At 51.1% G+C, this 12,222-nt stretch overlaps 2 protein-coding genes across 2 annotated transcripts in view; both read right to left on the reverse strand.

Annotated features, from left to right (window-relative positions):
- Positions 1 to 5,025, reverse strand: part of DDOST (dolichyl-diphosphooligosaccharide--protein glycosyltransferase non-catalytic subunit) — an 8,749-nt gene extending 3,724 nt beyond the window's left edge. The window contains exons 1-3 of the mRNA XM_011357516.2: positions 4,825 to 5,025; positions 4,490 to 4,600; positions 71 to 270 (exon numbers count right to left, since the gene is read on the reverse strand). Of these exons, the coding sequence (XP_011355818.1) occupies positions 71 to 270; positions 4,490 to 4,600; positions 4,825 to 4,984 (471 nt within the window). The 5' untranslated portion in view covers positions 4,985 to 5,025. The remainder of the gene's footprint in view (positions 1 to 70; positions 271 to 4,489; positions 4,601 to 4,824) is intronic.
- Positions 5,026 to 7,037: 2,012 nt separating this feature from the next.
- Positions 7,038 to 12,222, reverse strand: part of KIF17 (kinesin family member 17) — a 33,941-nt gene continuing 28,756 nt past the window's right edge. Inside the window, exons 12-15 of the mRNA XM_023529393.1 lie at positions 12,009 to 12,219; positions 10,772 to 10,842; positions 8,788 to 8,905; positions 7,038 to 7,797 (exon numbers count right to left, since the gene is read on the reverse strand). Of these exons, the coding sequence (XP_023385161.1) occupies positions 7,619 to 7,797; positions 8,788 to 8,905; positions 10,772 to 10,842; positions 12,009 to 12,219 (579 nt within the window). The 3' untranslated portion in view covers positions 7,038 to 7,618. The remainder of the gene's footprint in view (positions 7,798 to 8,787; positions 8,906 to 10,771; positions 10,843 to 12,008; positions 12,220 to 12,222) is intronic.

Here is a 12,222-nt window from a genome sequence, read left to right on the forward strand (position 1 = left end):
AAAGACCCACATCTCATTGGCTCTGGTCACAGGAACGGAAGGACTGAATGGCTCCACAGTTCCCACTCACTTCCTGGCCAGGACCACCCAGTGAATGCCGATTTGGCAGCTTCCATTTGCAAAGCTCTCCAAGTTTCCCGGAGAAATGGTGGAAAGTACAAGAATTCCCATGGTTAGACTTACCAATATCTGAGCTGGCAGCTACCAGGACACTGCCTCCACCATCAATAAAGGTGCTGATGGTCTCTACATTGATGTTGCCTCCAAAATCTGAAAGAAGCACCAGACTCAGTGTTCCAAAAGGTTCCTCTTCCTGCTCCTCTGACATCTGGGCAGGAGCAGGTGGACTGCAGACTAGCCACAATCAATCACAGAATAGCTCCCTCTGGAGGCCCAAAACGACAGAGACGTTTGCCATCTATGCCCTTAGGGCAAGTCTCCCATTTTCCCAGTGGGATGGTCCAAAATTAATGGCTCAAATTCCTAAACTTTTAAAAGTATAAATGAAATAGTCAAACACCTACCAGTTATAGCCAAGTTATTTATACACACTTCAAGTCATATGTAAAATATTTATTTAGAAATGCTGCATTTTTCCACTCACATTTCATGAAACAACTTCAAAGTCATCACCTGCACCTTTCACATCAGTATCTGTCATCACTAGAGCCACTTTTGAAGTCACCTAACACAGTCTTCCAGAGCCCATCGACTTCACTTCCGTCCAAGTTGTCTGAGAAAGAGCACTTTTGAATATGATGCTGTCACCTAAGACTAGTACTTATTTGCCCAAAACGAGTAGGGTCTTTTTCCTAGTACTCCGACCGACTTATACCCATGGCAGCCATAACAGAAACCGTTTTACATACTGCTTTTTTAAAGTGATCACCAAAAAGACTCATTAATTTCCAACATTTGTAATTGTGAGATCATATCCCTTTTTGGTCAATCGGGTCAGGTGACTGCCCTAAATCATCCAAAACTAGGCTCAAGAAAGAGCCTTCCCCAAAATGTACCCTGATCTTCAACATAAAGGGAGGGAGTGCTCAGTAATTCATTTATTCATTAAATGAAAATTATTTATAGTGTGCTGAGAAGAAAAATAAGAGGACACTGAGGAAGGGGAGCTAGTATATAAGGTTGGTCGGGGAAGACCCTGGACAGGTGGCATTTGAGAAGGTAGAAGAGTGAGCCAGGCAGCATGGGGGGAAGGGCATTCCAGGCACTGAGAATGGTGAGCATGTCACCAGCAAGGAGCCCACTGTGGCTCAGCTAGAGAGGGAAAGGCGGCGAGCGGCAGCAGAGGAGAGAGGGGTGGCGTGAGGAGGGCGCCTCGCACATGGCTTTGTGGGCCCCATGGAGACGCCAGCCGTGGGGAGGCGCCGCTGCAGGGTTTTGAGCGGAAGGCCAACATGATCTGATTTGTTTTGAGGGGATGATGCTGGTGGCCAGGTGGAGAACTGGGTACAGTGAGTAAGGGTGGAAGCAGAGGGACGGGTTAGAAGGCTGCTGTGACACTCAGGGCAGTGCAGAGGTGACTGGACCACAGCAGAGGAAGGGAGGTGGGTGTGGAGGGGAGGCGCAGAGGGCAGTGGGGAGGAGGGGTGGGCCTACGCGCACATTCCCAAGGCGGAGCCGGCAGCAGGGCCTGCTGGCGGATGGGGTACGGGCGGGAGACGCTGGGGACGGCCCCAACGTTTCTGGCCCCAGCTACCGGAAGGATGGAAGTGCCATTTACTAAGACTGGACATAGAATTATCCATTAAATATCCATTAGGCAGTGGGCAGTGAGTCCATAATATGACTTTGTAAAGATCTAAATATGAGAATGGCCCTCTTTTCTGAGGTAATTTTCAGGGGGAAAAAAGCACTGTACCTTTCCTTCAGGCACAGACGGAACATCTTCTATGTGAGGACACGCCCCTCACACTATATTCAGAAAGCCATCTCTCCACTCTTCAACAGAGGCCAGGCGGTGTCTTTGACAATTCAAAAGTAGCTTCTTGGTACACTGCAGTGGCTCCCAACCCCTCAGGGCAGTGTCTGGAGACATTCCTGGCTGTCACTGGGGGAGGGGGTAGCTACTACCATCTAGTGGGTAGAGGCCCAGTGCACAGGACGGCCCGCAAATTACCCAGTCCAAAATGTAAATGTAAGGACTGCAGCTGTTGAAACTTGTATAGTGAAAAAAATATAGGCTTTGAAATGAAGACACATGGGGGTAAATCTAGGCTATCCCTTCACATTTCTGAGTCCATTTCCCCATCTATAAAAAGGATCCAGATTTTTCTGGGTACAGAGAATGTGTTAAGGATCCTTCTGTAGCCACTATTACAAGTGACTTGGGAGATTCCTGATCTCAGAAAGGGCAAGGATCCCACGGACACCTGGAGAAGAAAGCCAGGCCGGCATCCCCACACCTGAGAGGGCTACTGGTGGTCCCAGTACCACAGAAGCGCCCTCGGAGCAGGGGTTAAACCCTTACCTTGACACCTCACCCCACCCCAAGACAAAAGTCTTCTCCGCATGAGTGCCCAAGACAGCAGCATGACAACAGTGGCGTGGGGCAGGGCTTTAAATAATGCTGCATCTCAAAGCCCTAGAGAGTTAGATTCCCATCCCAATTATTTTTCAAGCTTTCTCCATCAAAGAGAATGTCATAGTTTGATACAGGTCTTTAACACTTCCTTCACACTTGCTAATCTCTTTTAAGAGGAAGCCTCTGGCAAGCAACAGAATCTGATGAGAATTTAACAACACTGTATTCTATTTATAGTCATCTTCTACTGAAAGCAAGAGATGATACCAGATTTCCATTTTCCATGGTGACAATGGGTTTGTTACTAGTTTTCTTTTAAAATGTTATTTTAGTTTTTAAAAAGTGAGTCGATTTGAAGAAAAATATTAAGTAATTAGCACAGGTGATATGGAATATGGTAAAAATCATAAAGGAGGTACTGAAGTAGTTGGCTCATGTTTGTGAGACACTCTGAGGCTCTCTGATATGTCTCTCACCTACATTTTCAACCTTCTCCCTGTCTTACCCACCGTCTCCTTCTTTCTCAGTGACACTCCCAATCCACCTCCTGTGTGCTCCTCCACTCCCTCCCCACGAAGAGTTTGGCAACTCACTTCAAGTCCTTATTCTTATGTCCTCAAAGACACACTGAAAGAATTGCTGAAAGGCAGGCTCTGTCACTTTCAGAACCTATTTCAGAGTTGCAAACAGCAGAAACTTGGCAAACGCCAATTAACCTGCTAAAGACGCCATTCACCTGCCCAATAACTTGAAGGTTTTAACTTGTACAATCTGGGGTCACTTCCATCCAACTACACTTCATCCATAAAGCCAGTTCCAAAGACACATGTGTCAAGGAAGTTAGGGGTAACGTGATAAGGGGCCGGGAGCCTAACAAAAAAAAAACTTCAAGGATTTAATCGTACCCCATTCACACAAACTACAGAGAATAAAGTAGCTTCCAATGAAACAAAAGACTCTAAGCTTCAACAACTGAAGGAAGAGATAGCAGTCTCGTCTTACCCCGGACAGGGACAAGCTGAGTCCTCTGAGGAAAAGGTAAACTGAAGCCACTAAAGAAGAGAATAACTAGAATGTTCACCAAAAAACCAGAGCAAAAGAGAAACGGCCAAAGGAACTGGGGATATTTAGTCTAGAGGAGAAACAGCTGAATAGGCTATGATTGTGTGAAGGCTATGCCTGTAAACAAAATAAGCATTAGACTCACTCTCTAAGGGCCCTAGGGAGTATAAGAAACCCCATCCTCCTCTCTCCCCCGCCCCCAAATAAACAAAGCAGGAAATAGGAGACAAATTTCAGTTTAAGAACTTTTTAACAGAGTTGTCTAGTAGTGGAGTGGATTGCCTCATAAGATAGTGGTAAGCTCCCTGTCACTGGAATACTGAAGGATCAGTTCAATAATCTCGTAAAGATAGTCATTCTGGTCAACAACTAACCAGCCCTCTGGTAGGCCCTGGACATATCCATCCACCCTCAAATAAGGGGCTGGGCTAGATAATCGCCAATGTTCTTTTCGGCCTGAGAACTATGAATCCACCTGAATTCTTAAGGTCAACTACTACAATACCCCTTTACAGCAAACCACATTAACAGCATGCTACTTCCTCTTTCCACACAAGCCAACCAACCCGTCCAGGAGCTCTCCACCTTCCCTACCAGGCCTTTTACAGAGAAAACTCACTTTTCGGAGTAGTAGGGCCCCCAGCTCCATAGTTTGTGGCAACACTTGACCCCACAGTTCTCAGCTGTCTTTTGGAAAGGAGACGTGCTCTCCTGGGCCCAGGTTAGAAGTTAACATGTTTCTCTTCTCGGGTTAGAAGTTAACATGTTCCTCTTCCCAGCGCAGGCGACCCATCCCATGACCCAGAACATGCCCAAGACCCAAAAGAAAGTGATCGATAAGTCCCTGGGCCTCGAATCCTGGTTCTGGGGGCTCCGTGCACTCCTTACCTTCTACCGAGGGGGAGAAGATGATGAGATTGTCATAGAGGAACTCCCCATACTTAATAAGGGAAAGGCTGGGGTCATCGGCGGTCTTGAATGTGAGTTCAAAGCCCCGGTCTGGACAAGAAGAAAACAGGGAGCTGAGGCAGACGGGATGCAAAGGGAAACCACCGCTGCAGGGATCACAACCGCCCTCCCCAACCCCCACCCAAAGCGGCAGGCAGACCTGGGCGGCCCGCTCATGGCAAACGAGTGGGAGGGAGGGTGACCGATGCCCTCGGGCTCGGGGACCTTTCGAACCCCAAACTCTCACCCGCCGCCGCCTCAGACCACTGTCTCACCCTTCAAGCTCCGGAAGAAAAGGGAATGCGTCTCCCGCAGGTTGAGGTTGTCCAGCAGCACTAAGGTGCGGGGACCGCTGGAGCGGACCAGGTCAAGAGAGAGCAACAGCTGCAGCAGCCACAAAAAAGACCAAGCACGGGCCGAGGCGCCGGGCTTCATTTTTCTCCTCCAGCCAAAGAACCCAAGCACCTGGACACCGAAAGTGCCCCGTCTACGGTCGCCCAATCGCGGCTCGTGGTCGTGGAGTTCCACCCGGAAGTGATCCGGGTACGCCAGGGCTCGGCGTCCGGAGGCGCCGCTAGGACGGTGGGAGCCGGGAACGCCACCGGAAGTGCCCGGTTGTGGGCGGATCCCATGAACCCTATTGGCGGAAGGGGTGTGCGGCTCCGCCTCTCCAGAGGAAAAGGCTCAATCCTAGAGAGACAGCTCTGCAGCCGCAGCCACTCAAGGCGGCCAGGCTCCCGCCCCAAGTCCCGAAGCTGCGCCTTCAGCAGAAGGGTCCCGGTCTCTTCGGTCTTGACCATTGGTGTCCTCAAAGGGATCTGGAGCTGCGGAGGCCAGCCCCGACCACCTCAATGGCCCAGGACAGACTAGGGACCAGGAACCAGACTTTACCTCCACCATCTCCAGAGAGGAAGGAGTTGGAAAAATAAGATCAGGGACAGGGGCACTTCGGTCTCCTGCCGCTGACAGGCCTAGGGGCCTTGGCACAGGCCTGTCCTGCCCAGCTTGGTGGCCCACGCTGGAGGCAGCGCGAGTGGGCGGTGGACTAATCTAGCTATTAAAAGGTTCTAGCTGGGTTCGTTCCCAAGCTCCGTCTCTCACTAGCTCTTTACTCGGGCATTTCTCTTCTCTCCAGGCCACTGACCCAGGCTGAAAATAAAAATAGCCAGCAGCAGCTCTCCTGCTCTCCTGCCACTGGAACAGCGGAACAGCCTGGGCTCTTGGGAGGACTAGAGCAGGTTTTAAAGCACTTAGTGCAGGGCAAGGCCGAGCGATCGATCACTCAGTAATGCTGGCTGCCACCCCTTCTAAATTGATACACGGGCCGGGCTCACCTCAGGCCTCAGCCCCACCACAGGTCTATTAGAGCTCCCACAGGCAGCTCCAAGACGTCCATCCGCCTCTAATTCGGACTTGGTGCCAATTTGTTACTTAGGAGTCTGCCACGGCTCAGGTCTCCACCTAAACATGTCTACATGTCTGGGCATCCTCAACCTCCTCTTCGTCTCTGCTCAGGGCTTATCTGGAACAGGTCTCATCCAACCTTTAACACACTCTCAGTTCCGACCCCCCTCCCCTTTTGCTCATGCAACTCCCTCTACCTGGAGCCCTATCCCCATATTCCAGCCTTAGGCCTCCCTGGATCTTCATCCTTTATGGGAGCCCCACCTGATGCTGCTCCCTTCACAAGAGTACTTTGTTCACCATAAAGACCTGATCTCTCTTCCTCTTACTCAAAGTTCATAGTGCAGCCTGCCTCCGGTGAGACTGATCTCCATAGTCACCTGAGCACCCTCCACCCACCCCAGCTTCTCCAGAGCATGAGCTCCTTGGCCCAGGCAGGTGGCTTGTGGCACCTACCACAGTAATATAAAATACAGAGGAGGAGGAATGAAGGGGTAACACGGAGCTATGCACCAGATCTTTAGATATTATCTCATTTCACATTCACATTAGCACCATGAGATGGGTGTTACTCCCATTTCACAGATGACACTCAGAATGAAGTGAGGTTTAGGACAGAACCAAAGGCCAGCCCTTTTCCCTCAGATTGCAAGCCCCTCCCACAAAGCAGGCCTGGGCTACAATGGGCAAGGGGAGGGGTGTGTCCTAGGTTGCTGGGGTGGGCTGGATTCATTTCTGGCTGGGTCAGGACAACCAGTTCCAGCACAGCCCCTGAGGGCTGACAAAACCTGGGCCTCAACAAGACATGGCCTCTGTTTTCCAAAACAAGGGCTCTGCTCCCCTGGGTCACAGATCCTTTGAGAATCTAATGATAGTTCAGATGATTGTCCCCTCGTCCCCCCTCCAAAAAAAAAGCACTTGTACTCACAATTGCAGGGAGCTGCAAAAACTTTGGAGCCTGTTTGTTCTAAAAGCCCCAGATAGTTAAGAACCCCTCCTCCAGAAAGAGCTGCCCCATGAAGGCGAGGTAACAGTGGCAGGGAGGGGCCCTAGTGACCCTGACAGAGGATCAGGGAAGGGGAGCTTGTAGGTAAAAGGCAGTTTATTGGGGCAGCTTAATATGGAGTGGTCTCCTCTGGGCCATAGACCAGCAAGGAGTGGGCAGCAGGGTAAGAGTTGCTCTAGGATTCATGTACCCATCCCACAGAGCTTCCCCCAGTAAGTGGGGCCAACTGGACGGAGGCACAATTTTCAGTTGTCAAGATATGTAGCTTGATCCACGTGGGAGCAGCTGCCCACTCTGTCGGGGCTGCTGGTGAAGGCCTTGAGGCAGAGCTGAGAGGTTCTTGAGCCCACAGAGGCACAGTACAACACTGGGGGGCACAGATGGGGAGGTCTGTGGCAGGTGAGCAGATGGAAACACTGATGTGGCATGGAGAACCAGAGTGGACCTCTCCAAAGATGGTACAGCCTGCAAAGGGCACCTTCCCAGGGCAGAAGTGGGCTCTCTGGGGAACAGGGAAAGGAATGTGTCTTCCCTGGGCGAGGGTCCCTCAGGCCCTCTGGTCACTATGGGGGCAGATGGGAGGAGGTCTGGCTGCGGCTGCCCTGGGAGGGCCTGGCGGTCTCACAGAAAGCCAAAGGCAGGGCAGCAGGCAGCTGTGTTCACAGGGGCTCACTGACAAAGCTGCTTTTGCTTTTCTTACGCTTGGCCTTGGTGAAGGGGATGTCGAGGGACTCAAGGCGGAAGGGCCGGGGCTGGGGCATTTCAGGGGCCTGGGTGGGTGGGATGGCAGAGTTGTTGCTGAGAGGGCAGCTGAGGCCTGGCGGTGAGTTGTGATGTGCTGTGGAAAAGAGGCACAGAAGGTACTGGTAAGCCAGGCATGCAGGGGATGGAGAGAAACACTGTGTGTGATAGAGAGTCTGGCCTACCCGCCGACACCGCCAGAGGCCCTGGTCTGGCAGCTGGGACCCCAAGCTCTAAGTTGCTGCTCTGGTTGAGGCCTCAGACCCAGCTCTACATCTGCATCCAAAGGATCTGGGCTGGAAGTAGAGTTTTAAAGCCTCAGACTGAGGCAGCCTAGGATGTCAAGCCAGGCCAGACAAGCCTGGGTTCAAAGCCCAGCTCCGCCTCTTCAGGGAACCACTTCTCTCTGAGCCTCAGTTTCCTCATCTGCAACATGGGCACAATGCCAAGCACTCAGCTGATACTAGTTTCTTTCCTGTCCACCTTTTCCCTTCTTGTTCCTCAACTCCATCCACTCTCTTTTAAATAACCTCAATATAGAACTGAGATGTGTTTGTCATTATTTTATTGGAAGCTCTATGGTCTTCGATTCTTGCTTTTGAAAGGGTTTTGCGTTCGTGGCCCTGTCTGCCCCCTTGGCTCAGTAAGAGAAGAAAGCCACTGTACTGGCATCTGAGGAAGCTGGCAAGCGACTTACCCAGAGCCGTGCAACCCCACGCTGGGGCCCTGAGCAGTGTGTGGGGGGGGGCAGCCTTCTACGTGTCAGGAGAGACAGATGAATCAACACAGCACATCTCTCCCAGGAGATGAAAGGGTCGAGGAAAAGAGAAACTGTATATTGAGCACCTACTGTGTGCCAGGCCTTGGGCTGGGTCACTTCCCTACCTTATCTCACACCTAGTCCTGAGGAGCAGCTGTATCCACTTCCTTTGGTAGCTGAGGACACTGAGGCTCAGAGAGGGAAAGGGGTTTTTAACTCGGGCCTGTCTGACTCCAAATCCACCCAGCCATGCCCCTCCCAGGTGGCAGAGGGCCTGGATGGCTCTCGGGGAGGGAATGGAGGACAAGAGGTGGGCAGGGCACTCACTGAGGCTCTTCATGGGATCCGTGCTGAGGATCTGGCTGGCCCGCTTCGGCCGGAAGTAGTTACTGGCAATATGTTCACTGTCGCTCCGACTGAGCATCAGCTTGTAGCGGTCTTCTTCCTGCTGAGATTTCAAATCCTCATGGGACAAGACCCCTTGTTTATGCAATTCTTATCTGGGCCCTTACCTGGGGCTCAGTAGCCTCTGCAGGCCTGGTGGGGTCAGGCTACCCTCAGCCCCAGCATCCACTCTGGTGTACCCTACTACAGACCCGGACTCCTGGGGTGGGATCCGGGCTGCTCAGGGCAGGGGGATCTCAGTCCAGCCAAGTCTACACACCCCCATCCTCCTTCCTTGGGATGGGAAGTGTCTTGTTCCCTCCTGTAAAGCTCAAAACAGGGTATCCTGATAGAAGCAAGAACGATACTACACACCCAAACCCCTTATGACATAGTCGTAGACTAGGTAATACATTACTCAGCTCCCGGGCACATTTATGATCATTAGAACTGGAGTCCCGACCTTTCTTCCATCAAGAACTATTATTTTTCAACACTATCATGGACTTTTCTTCACCCTGAATCTCTTCCTTCAGGGAACTACCCTTCTACCACTTGACATCATCCTGGTGAGATGATCACTCATAATGTCCTAAGACCACCACTCTCACCCACCCACACCCTTGCTACATATGACCCAGACTGGACCAATCAGCACTATGCCCAGACATATTCATTGGTCCAAGAGGAGGCCCATGACCTAGACAGAGTTGATCAGAACCTTTCCTGCAAGCATTGGTTTAAGGATGCTCTAAGAGACTGGGTCTCTTCCTGTCAGATCACTAACTGCCAGCAGCCCTCTTTCCTGCCACGTGGAGAAAGCCAGCCTGAGTCCGAAGCCAGCACACCAAGGGAAGCAGAACCAAGAGGGGAGAAACACACAGAACTCTGACTCTTTGAGCCCCTAGATCCAGCTATGCCTGAAACAGGTCCACTTAATATGAACCAATAAATTCCCCATTTTGCTTATGATTTGTTTGCTTTGGATAGCTATCACTTGGAACTAAAAGCATTCTTATACAACTCCTTTGTGGTCCTAGGTTAAGAATTTTTTTTCAGGAACAAGTTTCCCTTTTTTACAAAGTTAAGCTATCAGAAGCAGCCAATCAGAACTTTAGACCGGCTTGAGACATTCCTTGCAGCCACCCCGAGTTGCTCAGCCAGAGATGCTTGGCTGGAATTCATTAAGCTATGAGTGGCCTTATCATGACTACAAAGGCATGTTCTGTGCAGGTTTTCTGAAACATCTGTAATGGTTTAAGGCAGAGATGAACAAACAACAGCCTATGGGCCAAATCTGACCCACAGTCTACTTTTGTAACCTTTTATTGGAATGTAGCCATACTCATTCATTTACATATTGGACATGGCTGTTTTGTGCTACAATGATAGAGCTGAGTAGTTGTGACAGATGATATAACCCACAAGGCCTAAAATATTTACCATCTGGTCCTTTACAGAAAAGGTTGCTGACCTCTGCTTTAAATGATATATAGTCCTATTATAATTCAAAATATAGCAGATACGAAAATCAAGTGACTTTAAAGTCCAATTACTATTTATGGATGCTTTGGGGACCCTTTTGGTCCAAGGGCAGCAGCAGAGGCCCAGGGAACCAGAATGTACTGCCTGGCCTCTGAGACTGAAGCTGAAGCTTCTGTCTTTCACCGGTAGGAAGGGCTGACTTGAACCATTGACTTTCCCTCGGTCTTTATGACAAGTGGCTTTGAATGAGGAGGGCCAGAGAGGGTTGAGGGTCTAGGTGCCAAAAGAGTTACACAGAAAGGATCTGGGTTCAGCCCCCTGCTTTAATCCTTAGGGCAGATGAAAGTAGAAGTCCAGTTCCCTATGGTAATGCTGATCCACTGCACGCAGCGGGCCAAGCCCGGCCACACCCCCTCCTCACACCCTCTCCCAGAAGCCTTACCATGCCTGGTTCACCATTGTCTGCTGCAGAGGTTTTGCGGACCGATTTGTTCTGTGGCCCTGTTGAAACTGCTATGAGAAAACAAAAGTTGAAGTCATTGTTGCCTGGTAGGAGGGCCAGAGGGACAGGGTGGGCTGCAGCACCCTCCCCAGTGGAGGGGGTAGTGTCAGGCCTGGCTCAGGCCTGGAGCCAGGGGAGGACACTTCCCAGCACAAGCAGAGGGAGGGCCTTGGGAAACAGACGTCAGGAGGGCACAGATGCCAAAGAAGCCATCCCCCTGCATCCAGGCAAGATAGCAGGTTGGCGGGGGCAGGGAGGAGGGCGGCCGTCGTGTTTGTGGGAAATGGAGCTGGCTGGAGTTTCAGCAGGGGTGGCGTCAGTGGCCATCCATAAACATCAGAGACGGAGGACCTGGACAAACACTCTGACCAGAGGGAGAACTGATGGGGGCCTGGTGGGATGTAAGAGTCTGCTGCTCCCCGAATGGGCAGAGACAGCTATAAGAGGCTGCAAAAAGCGCCATTGTAAGTCTGACCTTACTCTAGAATCGATGGAGGTGGAGGGGCCTTCAAGATCATCTTGTCCAACCCCTTCTTTGTGAAGATCAGGAGCCCAAATCCCAGAAAGGGACAGCGACCATCATAAGGTCACACAGGAGGGTCAGTGGCAAAAGCAGAAGTTGAACCAGGCCTGAAACTGGACAGCTTGTTCCTATCCCTGGTCATACACCTCAGTGCTATGATTGTGACTACAGATAAGTCATCCATATGCTCCGAGATTTCATTTCCTCATATATAAAACAGGTATAATGATCCTTGTCCTTCCCAGGGTGGCTGCAGGCTAAAATGATGACAATGATGATTACGACAATGATAAAATATACCAGGCACTTAAGATGTGCCAGCCATGGCTCTAAGGGTGTCACATGTATTAACACACTTTAAGCCACACAGCAATCTTAAAGGAAGGTGCTGTTATCAATCCCCATTTCACAGATGAGGACACTGAGTCCCAGAGAGGTCACACAGGGAGTGGTGGAGCCAGAATTCCAACCCACATCTGTCTGACTCCAGGACACACCATTATCTCAGGTCCCTGATGTTTTTGGAATCTGGGGGTCACGCGTCTGCTGTGCCTACAAGCCATCAGGGAGAGGCCCAGGGCTCCCCGTCAATCTGCAGGATAGCAAACTGTGGAGGAAGGCAGGGAGGGCCGAGGGGACAGCCAGGCTCCTGACCTACTGGGAGGCTGGTTTTGATGATGATGGGCTCGGGGATCTTCCAGAAGCCATTGTCCTCGTCCCAGCAGGACTCGCGCCTGATCTTCTCCAGGTTGCTGTAGTTACAGTCACGGCGAATCAGGGGCTGCACCTGCTCCAGGAGCTGCTGGAAGAGCATAAAGTCACGTTCCTGCCGACGGATGGTGGCCAAGTAATCGATCTTCTCTAGCTC

This window comes from Pteropus vampyrus, unplaced genomic scaffold, assembly GCF_000151845.1.
Source record: "Pteropus vampyrus isolate Shadow unplaced genomic scaffold, Pvam_2.0 Scaffold36, whole genome shotgun sequence".
Classification (NCBI taxonomy): domain Eukaryota; kingdom Metazoa; phylum Chordata; class Mammalia; order Chiroptera; family Pteropodidae; genus Pteropus; species Pteropus vampyrus.